The sequence below is a fragment of the Panulirus ornatus genome, chromosome 62 (genome assembly GCF_036320965.1).
Source record: "Panulirus ornatus isolate Po-2019 chromosome 62, ASM3632096v1, whole genome shotgun sequence".
NCBI classification, from domain to species: domain Eukaryota; kingdom Metazoa; phylum Arthropoda; class Malacostraca; order Decapoda; family Palinuridae; genus Panulirus; species Panulirus ornatus.
Window position 1 is genome coordinate 15,503,559 of NC_092285.1, and position 19,961 is coordinate 15,523,519.

The 19,961-nt window shown below is 39.2% G+C and overlaps 1 protein-coding gene across 1 annotated transcript in view; it reads left to right on the forward strand.

Annotated features, from left to right (window-relative positions):
- LOC139767574 (leucine-rich repeat-containing protein 40-like) overlaps positions 1–19,961 on the forward strand; it is a 75,332-nt gene that overhangs the window by 27,579 nt on the left and 27,792 nt on the right. The window contains exons 7-11 of the mRNA XM_071697009.1: positions 366–562; positions 1,425–1,628; positions 6,363–6,486; positions 17,750–17,922; positions 19,673–19,815. Of these exons, the coding sequence (XP_071553110.1) occupies positions 366–562; positions 1,425–1,628; positions 6,363–6,486; positions 17,750–17,922; positions 19,673–19,815 (841 nt within the window). The remainder of the gene's footprint in view (positions 1–365; positions 563–1,424; positions 1,629–6,362; positions 6,487–17,749; positions 17,923–19,672; positions 19,816–19,961) is intronic.

Here is a 19,961-nt window from a genome sequence, read left to right on the forward strand (position 1 = left end):
CATGACAGCTAGAAAATGGATGTGAGCAAATGTAGCCATTTCCTGGCACTACCCAGCTAACACAAGAAATGGTGATGAAGTATGGAAGACAGAAAAAAATAGAAACTTCTCAGTATGTAGTTCATTTGAAAACCTTAATTCTATACTATTGCAGTCTTGATTTACTCTTCATTTTCACATACTTAGTGTTTTCAAGTGAATCACCCATTCTTTGGTGAAGATATTTTGGAACATACTGAATATTCATTGGTCTGTATATAGTTTGCTACTATGTTTCTTATTAAAAAATGTGGTATACAGTGAATTTATGAAATGGTATTTAAATGATGAATGTGAATAGTAAGTTTTTGGAATTTTGTTTCCAGTGCCTGATAAAGTGTATCATATTAATGAAATGGATGCAGAAGAAGCAAAGAAGATGACAATGAATATGAGCATGGATGGTAGTGATGATGATAGATGGTGGGAACAAACAGATCTCACTCGTCTTTATCTATCATCAAACCAACTGAACTCTATTTCTCCAAAGATTAGTAATCTCCTTTCTCTTCAGATTTTAGATGTAAGTATTAGTTTTAATGTACTGTATTTTTGTTTGTCCTTTTTGATCAACAGATATGTTGGATTAAGCTTACATTTTAAAGGTACTACTGGTAACAAAGGAAGTGTTGATTAATGTATCATATATAGTAGGGTGGTTTCCAAAAGGTGGCTCAGGTAAGTGAAAAGACTCATTAAAGTTCATTACTGGTAATGAATGAGTATTGATTAATGTAACATATATTGTTTATTGTGGTGTACCAGGGTCGACATGCTGTCAGTGGATTGAACCAGGGCATGTGAAGCATCTGGGGTAAACCATGGAAAGTTTTGTGGGGCCTGGATGTGGAAAGGGAGCCTTGGTTTTGGTGCATTACACATGACAGCTAGAGGCTGAGTGTGATTGAATGTGGCCTTTGTTGTCTCTTCCTAGCGCTACCTCGCACGCATGTGTGGGGAGAGGGTTGTCATTTCGTGTGTGGCGTGGTGGTGACGGGAATGAATAAAGGCAGCAAGTATGAATTATGTACTTGTGTATATATGCATATGTCTGTGTATGTATATATATGTATTTGTTGAAATGTATAGGTATGTATATGTACATGTGTGGACATGTATGTATATACATGTGTATGTGGATAGGTTGGGCCATTCTTTCATCTGTTTCCTTGCGCTACTTTGCTAACAGGGGAGACAGCAACGAAGTATAATAAAAAAAGAATTTTCCAAAAGACAACTAAAGGAAATGAAAACCCTGTTTAAATACATTGTAGTGCAGCTTAAAGTTATGTATACATTTAACATTATGGCTCTTCTTTTATAAGCTTGTAATGATATTTGGAGAGTGACATGTATATTGTGCATAATTTGAGAAAACATTGAAGCTTTCAGATAACTGCCTGACAGCTCTTCCATCAACTTTTGGAGATCTAACTTGCCTTCATCGGTTGAATCTGAGCCACAACCGCCTTGAAGACTTGCCAGCTGGTTTGTTTCTTCTTCCTGACTTGAGGTCACTGCAACTTGATCACAATAATCTCACAACTCTCTCTGAAGATTTGGGAAACTTGTCAGTTTTAGAATATTTGGTGAGTAGTGTGGAAGTCGAGAACATTATCTCGGAAAGCAAAAATGGGTATGTTTGAAGGAATAGTGGTTCCAACAATGTTGTATGGTTGCGAATCGTGGGCTATGGATAGAGTTGTGCGCAGGAGGGTGGATGTGCTGGAAATGAGATGTTTGAGGACAATGTGTGGTGTGAGGTGGTTTGATCGAGTAAGTAACGTAAGGGTAAGAGAGATGTGTGGAAATAAAAAGAGCATGGTTGAGAGAGCAGAAGAGGGTGTTTTGAAATGGTTTGGGCACATGGAGAGAATGAGTAAGGAAAGATTGACCAAGAGGATATATGTGTCGGAGGTGGAGGGAACGAGGAGAAGTGGGAGACCAAATTGAAGGTGGAAAGATGGAGTGAAAAAGATTTTGTGTGATTGGGGCCTGAACATGCAGGAGGGTGAAAGGAGGGCAAGGAATAGAGTGAATTGGATCGATGTGGTATACCGGGGTTGACGTGCTGTCAGTGGAGTGAATCAGGGCATGTGAAGTGTCTGGGGTAAACCATGGAAAGCTGTGTAGGTATGTATATTTGCGTGTGTGGACGTATGTATATACATGTGTATGGGGGTGGGTTGGGCCATTTCTTTCGTCTGTTTCCTTGCGCTACCTCGCAAACGCGGGAGACAGCGACAAAGCAAAAAAAAAAAAAAAAAAATGTGTATATGGCTGTGTATGCGTATAATATGTATATGTGTGTTTTTGGGTGTATATATATATATATATATATATATATATATATATATATTTATTTATAATAATAAAATAATATATATATATATATATATATATATGTATATATATATATATATATATATATATATATATATATATATATATATATATGTATATTTGCGTGTGTGGATGTATGTATATACATGTGTATGGGGGGGGTTGGGCCATTTCTTTCGTCTGTTTCCTTGCGCTACCTCGCAAACGCGGGAGACAGCGACAAAGTAAAAAAAAAAAAAAAAAAAAAAAATATATATATATATATATATATATATATATATATATATTATTTTTTTTTTTTATTATACTTTGTCGCTGTCTCCCGTGTTTGCGAGGTAGCGCAAGGAAACAGACGAAAGAAATGGCTCTGTATCTGATGCTCTGTACATGCCTTCACCCTCTCAATCAATACCCTCCCATATAATTTACCAGGAATACTCAACAAACTTATACCTCTGTAATTTGAGCACTCACTCTTATCCCCTTTGCCTTTGTACAATGGCACTATGCACGCATTCCGCCAATCCTCAGGCACCTCACCATGAGTCATACATACATTAAATAACCTTACCAACCAGTCAACTATACAGTCACCCCCTTTTTTAATAAATTCCACTGCAGTACCATCCAAACCTGCTGCCTTACCGGCTTTCATCTTCCGCAAAGCTTTCACTACCTCTTCTCTGTTTACCAAATCATTTTCCCTAACCCTCTCACTTTGCATACCACCTCGACCAAAACACCCTATATCTGCCACTCTCTCATCACACACATTCAACAAACCTTCAAAATACTCACTCCATCTCCTTCTCACATCACCACTACTTGTTATCACCTCCCCATTTGCGCCCTTCACTGAAGTTCCCATTTGCTCCCTTGTCTTACGCACTTTATTTACCTCCTTCCAGAACATCTTTTTATTCTCCCTAAAATTTAATGATACTCTCTCACCCCAACTCTCATTTGCCCTTTTTTTCACCTCTTGCACCTTTCTCTTGACCTCCTGTCTCTTTCTTTTATACATCTCCCACTCAATTGCATTTTTTCCCTGCAAAAATCGTCCAAATGCCTCTCTCTTCTCTTTCACTAATACTCTTACTTCTTCATCCCACCACTCACTACCCTTTCTAATCAACCCACTTCCCACTCTTCTCATGCCACAAGCATCTTGTGCGCAATCCATCACTGATTCCCTAAATACATCCCATTCCTCCCCCACTCCCCTTACTTCCATTGTTCTCACCTTTTTCCATTCTGTACTCAGTCTCTCCTGGTACTTCCTCACACAGGTCTCCTTCCCAAGCTCACTTACTCTCACCACCCTCTTCACCCCAACATTCACTCTTCTTTTCTGAAAACCCATACAAATCTTCACCTTAGCCTCCACAAGATAATGATCAGACATCCCTCCAGTTGCACCTCTCAGCACATTAACATCCAAAAGTCTCTCTTTCGCACGCCTGTCAATTAACACGTAATCCAATAACGCTCTCTGGCCATCTCTCCTACTTACATACGTATACTTATGTATATCTCGCTTTTTAAACCAGGTATTCCCAATCATCAGTCCTTTTTCAGCACATAAATCTACAAGCTCTTCACCATTCCATTTACAACACTGAACACCCCATGTATACCAATTATTCCCTCAACTGCCACATTACTCACCTTTGCATTCAAATCAATTATCACTATAACCCGGTCTCGTGCATCAAAACCACTAACACACTCATTCAGCTGCTCCCAAAACACTTGCCTCTCATGATCTTTCTTCTCATGCCCAGGTGCATATGCACCAATAATCACCCACCTCTCTCCATCAACTTTCAGTTTTACCCATATTAATCGAGAATTTACTTTCTTACATTCTATCACATACTCCCACAACTCCTGTTTCAGGAGTATTGCTACTCCTTCCCTTGCTCTTGTCCTCTCACTAACCCCTGACTTTACTCCCCAGACAGTGTGGTTTCAGAAGTGGTAGAGGATGTGTGGATCAGGTGTTTGCTTTGAAGAATGTATGTGAGAAATACTTAGAAAAGCAAATGGATTTGTATGTAGCATTTATGGATCTGGAGAAGGCATATGATAGAGTTGATAGAGATGCTCTGTGGAAGGTATTAAGAATATATGGTGTGGGAGAAAAGTTGTTAGAAGCAGTGAAAAGTTTTTATCGAGGATGTAAGGCATGTGTACGTGTAGGAAGAGAGGAAAGTGATTGGTTCTCAGTGAATGTAGGTTTGCGGCAGGGGTGTGTGATGTCTCCATGGTTGTTTAATTTGTTTATGGATGGGGTTGTTAGGGAGGTGAATGCAAGAGTTTTGGAAAGAGGGGCAAGTATGAAGTCTGTTGGGGATGAGAGAGCTTGGGAAGTGAGTCAGTTGTTGTTCGCTGATGATACAGCGTTGGTGGCTGATTCATGTGAGAAACTGCAGAAGCTGGTGACTGAGTTTGGTAAAGTGTGTGAAAGAAGAAAGTTACGAGTAAATGTGAATAAGAGCAAGGTTATTAGGTACAGTAGGGTTGAGGGTCAAGTCAATTGGGAGGTGAGTTTGAATGGAGAAAAGCTGGAGGAAGTGAAGTGTTTTAGATATCTGGGAGTGGATCTGGCAGCAGATGGAACCATGGAAGCGGAAGTGGATCATAGGGTGGGGGAGGGGGCGAAAATTCTGGGAGCCTTGAAGAATGTGTGGAAGTCGAGAACATTATCTCGGAAAGCAAAAATGGGTATGTTTGAAGGAATAGTGGTTCCAACAATGTTGTATGGTTGCGAGGCGTGGGCTATGGATAGAGTTGTGCGCAGGAGGATGGATGTGCTGGAAATGAGATGTTTGAGGACAATGTGTGGTGTGAGGTGGTTTGATCGAGTAAGTAACGTAAGGGTAAGAGAGATGTGTGGAAATAAAAAGAGCGTGGTTGAGAGAGCAGAAGAGGGTGTTTTGAAATGGTTTGGGCACATGGAGAGAATGAGTGAGGAAAGATTGACCAAGAGGATATATGTGTCGGAGGTGGAGGGAACGAGGAGAAGAGGGAGACCAAATTGGAGGTGGAAAGATGGAGTGAAAAAGATTTTGTGTGATCGGGGCCTGAACATGCAGGAGGGTGAAAGGAGGGCAAGGAATAGAGTGAATTGGAGCGATGTGGTATACCGGGGTTGACGTGCTGTCAGTGGATTGAATCGGGGCATGTGAAGCGTCTGGGGTAAACCATGGAAAGCTGTGTAGGTATGTATATTTGCGTGTGTGGACGTATGTATATACATATGTATGGGGGTGGGTTGGGCCATTTCTTTCGTCTGTTTCCTTGCGCTACCTCGCAAACGCGGGAGACAGCAAAAAAAAAAGAAAATATATATATATTTATTTGTTTAGATGTATAGATATGTATATGTGCTGTGTGTGGACATGTATATATATACATGTGTATATGGGTGGGTTGGGCCATTCTTCGTTTGTTTCCTTGCACTACCTCACTAACGTGGGAGACAGCGACAAAGTATAATAAATGAATAAATAAATATAAAATAAATATACTCTATACATGTGTGTATGTTAGTGGATGCTTCTTTCTTCCTCTGTTTCCTAGCACTAACGTGGGAAGTGGTGATCAAGTATGAAAGAGAAGTATATACAGAGAATCAAACAAACATGCGTCTTTGTAAATGCAGAACCATCACTAGGAAGAGGAAAGATGATAATCCTGAGTGCTTTTGTAACTGTAACTACTTGTTGAAGATGTATGTGGTTGCTGATTGGCTATTTTTGAGCTTAGAATTAGTGCGCAAGCTACTGCTACCTGGTTAAGTGGATAGTTAAGTGTGTGGAAGGCCAGTGCTTCCTCATCAGAAACACTGAGGTGTAGAAGATCCAAAACCTGAGTTTCCAAGTAAATATCCAAGAGAATCTCTTATGCTTGTGAGACTGCCTTGGGGAGTAAAGGTTTTTAATTTTTCAAAACATACATTGTTTTATGCATTTCAGGATGTGTCATGCAATTCCTTGATGGAACTCCCTTTGAGCATAGGTTACCTGCAAAGACTTGCCAAGTTAAATGCTTCAGAGAACCAGATAAAAGAACTTCCAGCTGAAATTGGAGATTGTTTTGGTAAGCCTCTCAGGTTCATCCAGATTTTTAATTGGTTCTCCCTGCTTTAAATGGATGTAGATATTCAAAACCACCATGCATTATTTAGTTGTATATCCTTGCATGAGAATCATTGACATGTTATCAGTACTTGTTATGATGTTCAAGCAATTTTTTCCCCAACAGAATATCATTTTATGCTTGTAACACTAATATATTGGCCAAAGGTACCCACGTCATAATAGGAAATGTAGTTAATGTTCGAATAAAAGGTGAAACAATTGCACTCGCACACTGTGAATCATGTAAGTCATACCCATTAGTCGTTTTTATTGCGAACTTGCACTCTGTGAATCATGTACATCATACCCATTAGTGGTTTTTATTGCCAACTTGCACACTGTGTATCATGTGAATCATACCCATTAGAGGTTTTTATTGCCACTTCGCTTTGCACTGCTTTTGACACTTCTCCCTTAAGTTTGCAAAGGTTTTGTGCTCTGGCTGTGTTTAACCAAGATGAAGATGGAAACTTCCTTCTGTAATGTTGCTTTCTATTTTCATTGGAAGCTGTATTATGAGAACTGAATGATCTTCATTGCCTGTATTTTACGTACACATTGTTTCAGTATTTTATCAAAAATAAATATTGAGGAAAAACTCGCACAACTGCAAGGGAATGAGGATGACTGCAGAAACTTTACAGAGGGAGTAAGGTCTCTTTGCATGAGTGTTAAAGTTTGCAATAAGATACAGATTGGTCTTGTAATGTGGACCTCCTTTTAGATGAGAAGGAAGACTATAGGAATGAAAGGGGTTGTTGACCTGTTTTTCCTGTCAATTAATTTGTGTATGGAGAAAAATGAAGCTATTTATACAGCATTTATGGATTTACAAAATGAGACATGTTTAAGAGAATAGAGAAGGACTTTAAACGTCCATACAAAAATATTACATGTTTAGGAGCATATGGGGAATCAGTGATTGGTCAGAAACAAACATAGGAGAGCTTCATTCACTGTGGTTGTTTATGTATATGGTTCAGGTTACATGTGAAATTATAGATGAGATGGGATGATTCTTGGATATGGCTGTGCCTCTTGGAGCAGATGGGAAGATACCACTTTTGCTTTGTATTGGTGAAATTTATACTGCTTGCTGAATTAAAAGATGATTTGGAAAGAAAGATAAGTTATTACAGCAGTTTTGAGGAAAGATTCTTCCTCTGTCTTGAAACATCTTTTATATTTTTCTGTGACTCATTATTAATGAAGCTTTAGAGATGTGTATATGGTATTTATGGATTTTCAGAAAGGAATGAAGTAAGAAGAATGAAGGCCTTTAAAAGACTATGTAATCAGTGCCATAAGATTTTTGGAAGTATTTCTTGTGAAAGAGTAAAAGTTAGTGTGTGATTGGTGTGAAATGGATGTGGGAGAATTTCACTATTATGTCATCTTACTGGTTTTAAAAAGCGAGATATACATAAGTATACGTATGTAAGTAGGAGAGATGGCCAGAGAGCGTTATTGGATTACGTGTTAATTGATAGATGCACGAAAGAGAGACTTTTGGATGTTAATGTGCTGAGAGGTGCAACTGGAGGGATGTCTGATCATTATCTTGTGGAAGCAAAGGTGAAGATTTGTGGGGGTTTTCAGAAAAGAAGAGAGAATGTTGGGGTGAAGAGAGTGGTGAGAGTAAGTGAGCTTGGGAAGGAGACTTGTGTGAGGAAGTACCAGGAGAGACTGAGAACAGAATGGAAAAAGGTGAGAACAAAGGAGGTAAGGGGAGTGGGGGAGTAATGGGTTGTATTTAGGGAAGCAGTGATGGCTTGCGCAAAAGATGCGTGTGGCATGAGAAGCGTGGGAGGTGGGTTGATTAGAAAAGGTAGTGAGTGGTGGAATGAAGAAGTAAGATTGTTAGTGAAAGAGAAGAGAGAGGCATTTGAACAATTTTTGCAGGGAAAAAATGCAAATGAGTGGGAGAGGTATAAAAGAAAGAGGCAGGAGGTCAAGAGAAAGGTGCAAGAGGTGAAAAAGAGGGCAAATGAGAGTTGGGGTGAGAGAGTATCATTAAATTTCAGGGAGAATAAAAAGATGTTTTGGAAGGAGGTAAATAAAGTGCGTAAGACAAGGGAGCAAATGGGAACTTCAGTGAAGGGGGCTAATGGGGAGGTGATAACAAGTAGTGGTGATGTGAGAAGGAGATGGAGTGAGTATTTTGAAGTTTGTTGAATGTGTTTGATGATAGAGTGGCAGATGTGGGGTGTCTTGGTCGAGGTGGTGTGCAAAGTGATAGGGTTAGGGAAAATGATTTGGTAAATAGAGAAGAGGTAGTAAAAGCTTTACGGAAGATGAAAGCCGGCAAAGGAGCAGGTTTGGATGGCATTGCAGTGGAATTTATTAAAAAAGGGGGTGACTGTATTGTTGACTGGTTGGTAAGGTTATTTAATGTATGTATGATTCATGGTGAGGTGCCTGAGGATTGGCGGAATGCTTGCATAGTGCCATTGTACAAAGGCAAAGGGGATAAGAGTGAGTGCTCAAATTACAGAGGTATAAGTTTGTTGAGTATTCCTGGTAGATTATATGGGAGGGTATTGATTGAGAGGGTGAAGGCACGTACAGAGCATCAGATTGGGGAAGAGCAGTGTGGTTTCAGAAGTGGTAGAGGATGTGTGGTCAGGTTTGCTTTGAAGAATGTATGTGAGAAATACTTAGAAAAGCAAATGGATTTGTATGTAGCATTTATGGATCTGGAGAAGGCATATGATAGAGTTGATAGAGATGCTCTGTGGAAGGTATTAAGAATATATGGTGTGGGAGAAAAGTTGTTAGAAGCAGTGAAAAGTTTTTATCGAGGATGTAAGGCATGTGTACGTGTAGGAAGAGAGGAAAGTGATTGGTTCTCAGTGAATGTAGGTTTGCGGCAGGGGTGTGTGATGTCTCCATGGTTGTTTAATTTGTTTATGGATGGGGTTGTTAGGGAGGTGAATGCAAGAGTTTTGGAAAGAGGGGCAAGTATGAAGTCTGTTGGGGATGAGAGAGCTTGGGAAGTGAGTCAGTTGTTGTTCGCTGATGATACAGCGTTGGTGGCTGATTCATGTGAGAAACTGCAGAAGCTGGTGACTGAGTTTGGTAAAGTGTGTGAAAGAAGAAAGTTACGAGTAAATGTGAATAAGAGCAAGGTTATTAGGTACAGTAGGGTTGAGGGTCAAGTCAATTGGGAGGTGAGTTTGAATGGAGAAAAGCTGGAGGAAGTGAAGTGTTTTAGATATCTGGGAGTGGATCTGGCAGCAGATGGAACCATGGAAGCGGAAGTGGATCATAGGGTGGGGGAGGGGGCGAAAATTCTGGGAGCCTTGAAGAATGTGTGGAAGTCGAGAACATTATCTCGGAAAGCAAAAATGGGTATGTTTGAAGGAATAGTGGTTCCAACAATGTTGTATGGTTGCGAGGCGTGGGCTATGGATAGAGTTGTGCGCAGGAGGATGGATGTGCTGGAAATGAGATGTTTGAGGACAATGTGTGGTGTGAGGTGGTTTGATCGAGTAAGTAACGTAAGGGTAAGAGAGATGTGTGGAAATAAAAAGAGCGTGGTTGAGAGAGCAGAAGAGGGTGTTTTGAAATGGTTTGGGCACATGGAGAGAATGAGTGAGGAAAGATTGACCAAGAGGATATATGTGTCGGAGGTGGAGGGAACGAGGAGAAGAGGGAGACCAAATTGGAGGTGGAAAGATGGAGTGAAAAAGATTTTGTGTGATCGGGGCCTGAACATGCAGGAGGGTGAAAGGAGGGCAAGGAATAGAGTGAATTGGAGCGATGTGGTATACCGGGGTTGACGTGCTGTCAGTGGATTGAATCGGGGCATGTGAAGCGTCTGGGGTAAACCATGGAAAGCTGTGTAGGTATGTATATTTGCGTGTGTGGACGTATGTATATACATATGTATGGGGGTGGGTTGGGCCATTTCTTTCGTCTGTTTCCTTGCGCTACCTCGCAAACGCGGGAGACAGCAAAAAAAAAAGAAAATATATATATATTTATTTGTTTAGATGTATAGATATGTATATGTGCTGTGTGTGGACATGTATATATATACATGTGTATATGGGTGGGTTGGGCCATTCTTCGTTTGTTTCCTTGCACTACCTCACTAACGTGGGAGACAGCGACAAAGTATAATAAATGAATAAATAAATATAAAATAAATATACTCTATACATGTGTGTATGTTAGTGGATGCTTCTTTCTTCCTCTGTTTCCTAGCACTAACGTGGGAAGTGGTGATCAAGTATGAAAGAGAAGTATATACAGAGAATCAAACAAACATGCGTCTTTGTAAATGCAGAACCATCACTAGGAAGAGGAAAGATGATAATCCTGAGTGCTTTTGTAACTGTAACTACTTGTTGAAGATGTATGTGGTTGCTGATTGGCTATTTTTGAGCTTAGAATTAGTGCGCAAGCTACTGCTACCTGGTTAAGTGGATAGTTAAGTGTGTGGAAGGCCAGTGCTTCCTCATCAGAAACACTGAGGTGTAGAAGATCCAAAACCTGAGTTTCCAAGTAAATATCCAAGAGAATCTCTTATGCTTGTGAGACTGCCTTGGGGAGTAAAGGTTTTTAATTTTTCAAAACATACATTGTTTTATGCATTTCAGGATGTGTCATGCAATTCCTTGATGGAACTCCCTTTGAGCATAGGTTACCTGCAAAGACTTGCCAAGTTAAATGCTTCAGAGAACCAGATAAAAGAACTTCCAGCTGAAATTGGAGATTGTTTTGGTAAGCCTCTCAGGTTCATCCAGATTTTTAATTGGTTCTCCCTGCTTTAAATGGATGTAGATATTCAAAACCACCATGCATTATTTAGTTGTATATCCTTGCATGAGAATCATTGACATGTTATCAGTACTTGTTATGATGTTCAAGCAATTTTTTCCCCAACAGAATATCATTTTATGCTTGTAACACTAATATATTGGCCAAAGGTACCCACGTCATAATAGGAAATGTAGTTAATGTTCGAATAAAAGGTGAAACAATTGCACTCGCACACTGTGAATCATGTAAGTCATACCCATTAGTCGTTTTTATTGCGAACTTGCACTCTGTGAATCATGTACATCATACCCATTAGTGGTTTTTATTGCCAACTTGCACACTGTGTATCATGTGAATCATACCCATTAGAGGTTTTTATTGCCACTTCGCTTTGCACTGCTTTTGACACTTCTCCCTTAAGTTTGCAAAGGTTTTGTGCTCTGGCTGTGTTTAACCAAGATGAAGATGGAAACTTCCTTCTGTAATGTTGCTTTCTATTTTCATTGGAAGCTGTATTATGAGAACTGAATGATCTTCATTGCCTGTATTTTACGTACACATTGTTTCAGTATTTTATCAAAAATAAATATTGAGGAAAAACTCGCACAACTGCAAGGGAATGAGGATGACTGCAGAAACTTTACAGAGGGAGTAAGGTCTCTTTGCATGAGTGTTAAAGTTTGCAATAAGATACAGATTGGTCTTGTAATGTGGACCTCCTTTTAGATGAGAAGGAAGACTATAGGAATGAAAGGGGTTGTTGACCTGTTTTTCCTGTCAATTAATTTGTGTATGGAGAAAAATGAAGCTATTTATACAGCATTTATGGATTTACAAAATGAGACATGTTTAAGAGAATAGAGAAGGACTTTAAACGTCCATACAAAAATATTACATGTTTAGGAGCATATGGGGAATCAGTGATTGGTCAGAAACAAACATAGGAGAGCTTCATTCACTGTGGTTGTTTATGTATATGGTTCAGGTTACATGTGAAATTATAGATGAGATGGGATGATTCTTGGATATGGCTGTGCCTCTTGGAGCAGATGGGAAGATACCACTTTTGCTTTGTATTGGTGAAATTTATACTGCTTGCTGAATTAAAAGATGATTTGGAAAGAAAGATAAGTTATTACAGCAGTTTTGAGGAAAGATTCTTCCTCTGTCTTGAAACATCTTTTATATTTTTCTGTGACTCATTATTAATGAAGCTTTAGAGATGTGTATATGGTATTTATGGATTTTCAGAAAGGAATGAAGTAAGAAGAATGAAGGCCTTTAAAAGACTATGTAATCAGTGCCATAAGATTTTTGGAAGTATTTCTTGTGAAAGAGTAAAAGTTAGTGTGTGATTGGTGTGAAATGGATGTGGGAGAATTTCACTATTATGTCATCTTACTGGTTTTAAAAAGCGAGATATACATAAGTATACGTATGTAAGTAGGAGAGATGGCCAGAGAGCGTTATTGGATTACGTGTTAATTGATAGATGCACGAAAGAGAGACTTTTGGATGTTAATGTGCTGAGAGGTGCAACTGGAGGGATGTCTGATCATTATCTTGTGGAAGCAAAGGTGAAGATTTGTGGGGGTTTTCAGAAAAGAAGAGAGAATGTTGGGGTGAAGAGAGTGGTGAGAGTAAGTGAGCTTGGGAAGGAGACTTGTGTGAGGAAGTACCAGGAGAGACTGAGAACAGAATGGAAAAAGGTGAGAACAAAGGAGGTAAGGGGAGTGGGGGAGTAATGGGTTGTATTTAGGGAAGCAGTGATGGCTTGCGCAAAAGATGCGTGTGGCATGAGAAGCGTGGGAGGTGGGTTGATTAGAAAAGGTAGTGAGTGGTGGAATGAAGAAGTAAGATTGTTAGTGAAAGAGAAGAGAGAGGCATTTGAACAATTTTTGCAGGGAAAAAATGCAAATGAGTGGGAGAGGTATAAAAGAAAGAGGCAGGAGGTCAAGAGAAAGGTGCAAGAGGTGAAAAAGAGGGCAAATGAGAGTTGGGGTGAGAGAGTATCATTAAATTTCAGGGAGAATAAAAAGATGTTTTGGAAGGAGGTAAATAAAGTGCGTAAGACAAGGGAGCAAATGGGAACTTCAGTGAAGGGGGCTAATGGGGAGGTGATAACAAGTAGTGGTGATGTGAGAAGGAGATGGAGTGAGTATTTTGAAGTTTGTTGAATGTGTTTGATGATAGAGTGGCAGATGTGGGGTGTCTTGGTCGAGGTGGTGTGCAAAGTGATAGGGTTAGGGAAAATGATTTGGTAAATAGAGAAGAGGTAGTAAAAGCTTTACGGAAGATGAAAGCCGGCAAAGGAGCAGGTTTGGATGGCATTGCAGTGGAATTTATTAAAAAAGGGGGTGACTGTATTGTTGACTGGTTGGTAAGGTTATTTAATGTATGTATGATTCATGGTGAGGTGCCTGAGGATTGGCGGAATGCTTGCATAGTGCCATTGTACAAAGGCAAAGGGGATAAGAGTGAGTGCTCAAATTACAGAGGTATAAGTTTGTTGAGTATTCCTGGTAGATTATATGGGAGGGTATTGATTGAGAGGGTGAAGGCACGTACAGAGCATCAGATTGGGGAAGAGCAGTGTGGTTTCAGAAGTGGTAGAGGATGTGTGGTTTGCTTTGAAGAATGTATGCGAGAAATACTTAGAAAAACAAATGGATTTGTATGTAGCATTTATGGATCTGGAGAAGGCATATGATAGAGTTGATAGAGATGCTCTGTGGAAGGTATTAAGAATATATGGTGTGGGAGGCAAGTTGTTATAAGCAGTGAAAAGTTTTTATCGAGGATGTAAGGCATGTGTACGTGTAGGAAGAGTGGAAAGTGATTGGTTCTCAGTGAATGTAGGTTTGCGGCAGGGGTGTGTGATGTCTCCTTGGTTGTTTAATTTGTTTATGGATGAGGTTGTTAGGGAGGTGAATGCAAGAGTTTTGGAAAGAGGGGCAAGTATGCAGTCTGTTGTGGATGAGAGAGCTTGGGAAGTGAGTCAGTTGTTGTTCGCTGATGATACAGCGCTGGTGGCTGATTCATGTAAGAAACTGCAGAAGCTGGTGACTGAGTTTGGTAAAGTGTGTGAAAGAAGAAAGTTAAGAGTAAATGTGAATAAGAGCAAGGTTATTAGGTACAATAGGGTTGAGGGTCAAGTCAATTGGGAGGTAAGTTTGAATGGAGAAAAGCTGGAGGAAGTGAAGTGTTTTAGATATCTGGGAGTGGATCTGGCAGCGGATGAAACCATGGAAGTGGAAGTGAATCATAGGTTGGGGGAGGGGGCGAAAATTCTGGGAGCCTTGAAGACTGTGGAAGTCGAGAACATTATCTCGTAAAGCAAAAATGGGTATGTTTGAAGGAATAGTGGTTCCAACAATGTTGTATGGTTGCGAGGCATGGGCTATGGATAGAGTTGTGCGCAGGAGGGTGGATGTGCTGGAAATGAGATGTTTGAGGACAATATGTGGTGTGAGGTGGTTTGATCGAGTAAGTAATGTAAGGGTGAGAGAGATGTGTGGAAATAAAAAGAGTGTGGTTGAGAGAGCAGAAGAGGGTGTTTTGAAATGGTTTGGTCACATGGAGAGAATGAGTGAGGAAAGATAGACAAAGAGGATATATGTGTCAGAGGTGGAGGGAACGAGGAGAAGTGGGAGACCAAATTGGAGATTGAAAGATGGAGTGAAAAAGATTTTGAGTGATCGGGGCCTGAACATGCAGGAGGGGGAAAGGCATGCAAGGAATAGAGTGAATTGGAACGATGTGGTATACCGGGGTCGACGTGCTGTCAATGGATTGAACCAGGGCATGTGAAGTGTCTGGGGTAAACCATGCAAAGTGTGTGGGGCCTGGATGTGGAAAGGGGGCTGTGGTTTCGGTGCATTATTACATGACAGCTAGAGACTGAGTGTGAACGAATGGGGCCTTTGGTGTTTTTCCTAGCGCTACCTCGTACACATGAGGGGGAGGGGGTTGCTATTCCATGTGTGGCGAGGTGGCGATGGGAACAAATAAAGGCAGACAGTATGAATTATGTACATGTGTATATATGTATATGTCTGTGTGTGTATATATATGTGTACATTGAGATGTATAGGTATGTATATAGTGCATGTGTGGACATGTATGTATATACATGTGTATGTGGGCGGGTTGGGCCATTCTTTCGTCTGTTTCCTTGCGCTACCTCACTAACGCGGGAGACAGCGACAAAGCAAAATAAATAAATAAATAAATACTACGTTTTGATGTGTGTATGGATGGAGCAGTAAGTGAAACTTGTGAAATTGGGTAAAATTGGATCCGGGTCATGCCATCTTGGTACATTTGGGAGATTACTGCAATTGATGATGGTATGCTTTTTGAATAAATTGAATTGAAAATGATATAGTAACTGTTATAGGTGGAGTTTAGTGAAGCAGACAAGTGTAAAATTTTTATGCTTGAAAGCGATGGGCATCCTCACACTGGAATGAATATGAATGATTTAGAACTGGACATTATGAAGGAGTTATGGGCATCCTCACACTGGAATGAATATGAATGATTTAGAACTGGACATTATGAAGGAGTTAAGTATTTATGTGTAATAATACAGAAATGTATTATCACATTGATTGATTAAGATAAAACCTAGAATGAATCTGGGAGCTTTTTATTGTGGCTTACAGTTTAGGATTCTCTTTCCAGGAAAGTGACTTAGGTTAGCTACATTTATGGCTTCATCTCTTTAATTCTCCTGGCATCACCTCTCTTTAACCTTCACTTTTCATACACTGCAATGTTGCTACTCTTTCTCTCTGTTCTATAGGTATTATTTTGGCCGTTGTTCTTATGAAATGTCTGCATGTGTCCCTGTAACACACATGCACCTCTGTTTCCCACAGTTTGTGTGTGCAAACGAGCCACTTAAGGTTTGGCTGTTATGATCCTCCTCCTCTGCCCTTGAACATCTTAGTTGTGGAATTCTCTCCCTTCATTTGTCGTCCCCACTCCAAATAGCCTTTCTTCCTTTAAGAAAGCCAGGTCTACAAACACTTGCACAGCCCTGATGAATTTTTACTTTTTTTTATCACATGAGATGGCTTTAATTATGGCATGTTTTGCCTGTTCCCTTCATCACTTACTCCCATCACCTTACTTTCTCTCACTTTTTGCCATTCTACTTTCAATCTTTTCTGGTATTTCTTTACACAGTCTTCTTTTTCAAGCTCACATTTTGCCACCCTCTCCTCATCCATATCATTTCTTGTTTTCCAAAAGCCTTTACAAATCTTCACCCTTACCTCCACTGGGTAATGATCATATATCCCACCAGCTGCCCCTCAGCATATTCACATTCAAGAGTCTTTCTTTTGCATGCACGTCAGTTAATATGTAATCCAATAATGCTGGCTGTCTATATTTCTTTCTTCACATATTCTGAAGGAGGTCCCTCTTTTAAACCAAAATTTTCCATGGACCCGTCCTTTTTCAACACATAACTCCGCAAGGTTTTCACCATTTTTCTCCACCTTATTGAATACCTTACATCCTTTAAACCTTAATGAATACTTCACATCCTCCAATTATACCTTCAGTTGCCACATTAGTCGCCTTCACATTCAAATCCCCCTCACATCAAAACTTATGACAACAGCACTGAAATCACTCTTTCCTTTGTCATTCTTCTCATCACCATTCACTTAAGCACTAATAATCACCTGCCTCTTGTATTCCATATACATTTTTTACTCAGATCAGTATAGGAAACTTCCTTGCACCTTTTCACACATTCCCACAACTCCCTTTTGAAATACAAGGCGGTATAGCCACTAGAGGAAATTGAAGGAAACTTAAAGCTGGAAGATGTTATATTAAGTTTGGGAAAATGCTTCTTACCAAATAGAACTGTTGAACTCTAGAACAAATTGCCTTCAAATGTTGGTAGTGTAAAGACAACATACAACCTATAGATACTAGTTAGATTAATGCATCCTTAGTTCAAGTATTTACTAATTAAAATGGATGACAGAAATATTCATTTACAAATAATACATTTTCTTTACTCTTGACTCAAAAGTTGACTCTTGGCTGAAGACTCTGCTAAAGTGGAGTGTAGTATAGTACAGTGTAGTTCAAAGTATATAGTAGAACAGCAATATAGTTTAAAGCATGTTCCATTTCATTCATTTCCTTAGAATTTCCTACTTGCAATACTTCAGCTTGGAAGGATTTTCTTCCATTCTTTTTCTCACTGGCTATTGTTGCTGGAAGGAATGAAGGGTAAGGAAAGAGCTTTCTAATTGTTTTATCTTTACTACAGTTAGAAACAGATCACCAGATAACCATGTGGTGCTATGGCTGAGAGGCCTTCTATCTGTTTATATGTGTGTATGTAGACCTGAGTTAGTGAGAAACAAAATTATGATTGTGGGAATCATGTTCTGCATTGTATCAATACCCTTCATCTTCCTCAGCTCTGAGTCAGCTTGATCTTAACCATAATCAGCTGCTGGCTCTGCCAGACTCCATTGGCAACTTGCGAAAGTTAGAACAATTATACCTCCGTCACAACAGTGTTCAAGTGTTGCCTCCACTTCACAGCTGTACTTCCTTAAAGGAATTGCATTTAGGAAATAATTTCATTAAGGTAAGAAAATCATGGCAGTTAACTATATATTGAGTGATCAGTAGACATTTGAAATATTAAACCAATTGGAATATTGAAAATGGTAAAGGTTTTAAATGTTTAATTTTTGGAATTATGTTTATATAGTTATTGAAATGAAGGCTAAGAAATATGTGAAAGTGTTGGAAGGTAAATGGAAAATTTCTAAAGTTTTGTGGAAAGTGTTAATGGTAAAACTGTATCAATATTAAGTTTTTCCCCAAGGTTGCAGGAAAGTGTGACTCTTATCTCTCTGTCTGTTGTCATCTCTCCATTTCCATTCCCAGTTTAATGGAGTGAATCAGGTGCATACAGCCTATGCAAACATAACTCACACTTCCTCATCCCATGGGTGTGTGTTAGAGTGGAAGATGGACTTTATGTAAGGGTCCAATCATGGACAAAGATCCACATCAAGGCTTAGGCTTAATGAAATTTAGAATTATAATGAAAGGGAAAGAGAGGAGATAAAGGAAAGTATTTATAAATTATTATCAACTTGCTTTTTGATCTTTCATTTTTCTTGCTAAATTGACTCTCTAATTGAGACCAATGCCTCCATTCACACCACCTCTTTGCACAAAATGTCTCCATTACATGTGATCTTCAGTCATTCTTCTGATATCAATCTCTGAAGTTTGTCTTGCCCAGATTATATCATCACTCAGGAATTTTATTTTCAAGCCACGGTAATCATTTTGAAATGTGGTTGACAGTGTTTAAGCCATTATGGGGATTATGTGTATATATGATGCTGCATGTAAGTGCAAGAGTGTTGCCAGACTGTCTGTTTGAGGTAAAACCATAAGTGAAAAGTCTCCTTGGCAAGCCTGTATCATTGGAAGTACAGTCTCTTTAAAGAACTTCCCACTCCCAGAGTTTACATTTCCCCATTACTAGGGGTAGTGCAACTTTGAGCTATAGGAACCTTAAGAAAGGTCCTGGGTAACACCAGGACTCTCATAGATTGGTCCTGGAGCATTTATAGAATAAGTGAATAATGTAAGTGCAGTTAGGTGTTTGACAAATGAATTTACGATTTAAGGAAAATGGAAAAAATTGCTGGTAAGTGTCAGATTTAACTATTTCATTATTTGATAGCGATTTAGGAATGTGATAGAAATATTTGAGGAATGTTGAAGGATAAAGAAATTGTTAGTATGATGAAAATTAGTGCAATGAAAATTTAACTTGTTACTTGGCAAGTTAGGAGAGGGTTAGTAAAAGAAGTGGTGTAATGTGCCTCAGTAATGCTTTTAGTATTTGCCTATTGGTTAGGTATGATTCAGGCTGTACAGTGGACAAAGTGGTGAATGAAAAAATTAAGGAAGGTATGGAACTTGGAAATTAGTGTTGATAAGGTAAAGTTTTGAATATTCAGGTGGTAGGGACATCTGAAAAGGATGATGTAAAAAGAAGGATTAATGTTTTGAGAAAGCTTATTGTAGAAATTAGAATTTGTTCTTTTTTGAAAGCCTTTATATTTAATATTATGTATTTTTCTGTATAATGCACAGAGAAAATTCAGGTTTCCACTTTCTTATCTGTGAAAGAGAGAATATACTCTTAAGTGATAGTGATCATCCATCATCACTTTCCACCACCAGGTTGCATATAAGGAACTTATAGTGCTAGTAATACATATGATATATGAAATTCATTTTGTTACATTGCTCATGATAATGTTTTTTGTACATAGTTGAAATAGCTGTTGCTGACAACCTTTCTGCAGGAGATGGATGCTGAGCAACTGGGTCATTTGAAGGGTGTTAGTGTACTGGATCTGCGTGATAATCAAATTAATGACATACCTGATGAAATCACGCTTCTGCAAGGATTAGAGAGGCTAGATATGACCAATAACAATTTGTCAACGTAAGGAATTACTTATTGTTGTTTATTTTTCATTTTTATGCCATATCTCTACCTTTATTTAGGTAGTGTCAAGGAAAATCTAGCAAAGAGTCTGTCCTTGCTTATCCTATGCATATATCTGAACCATTTCAGCACACCTTGGTCGT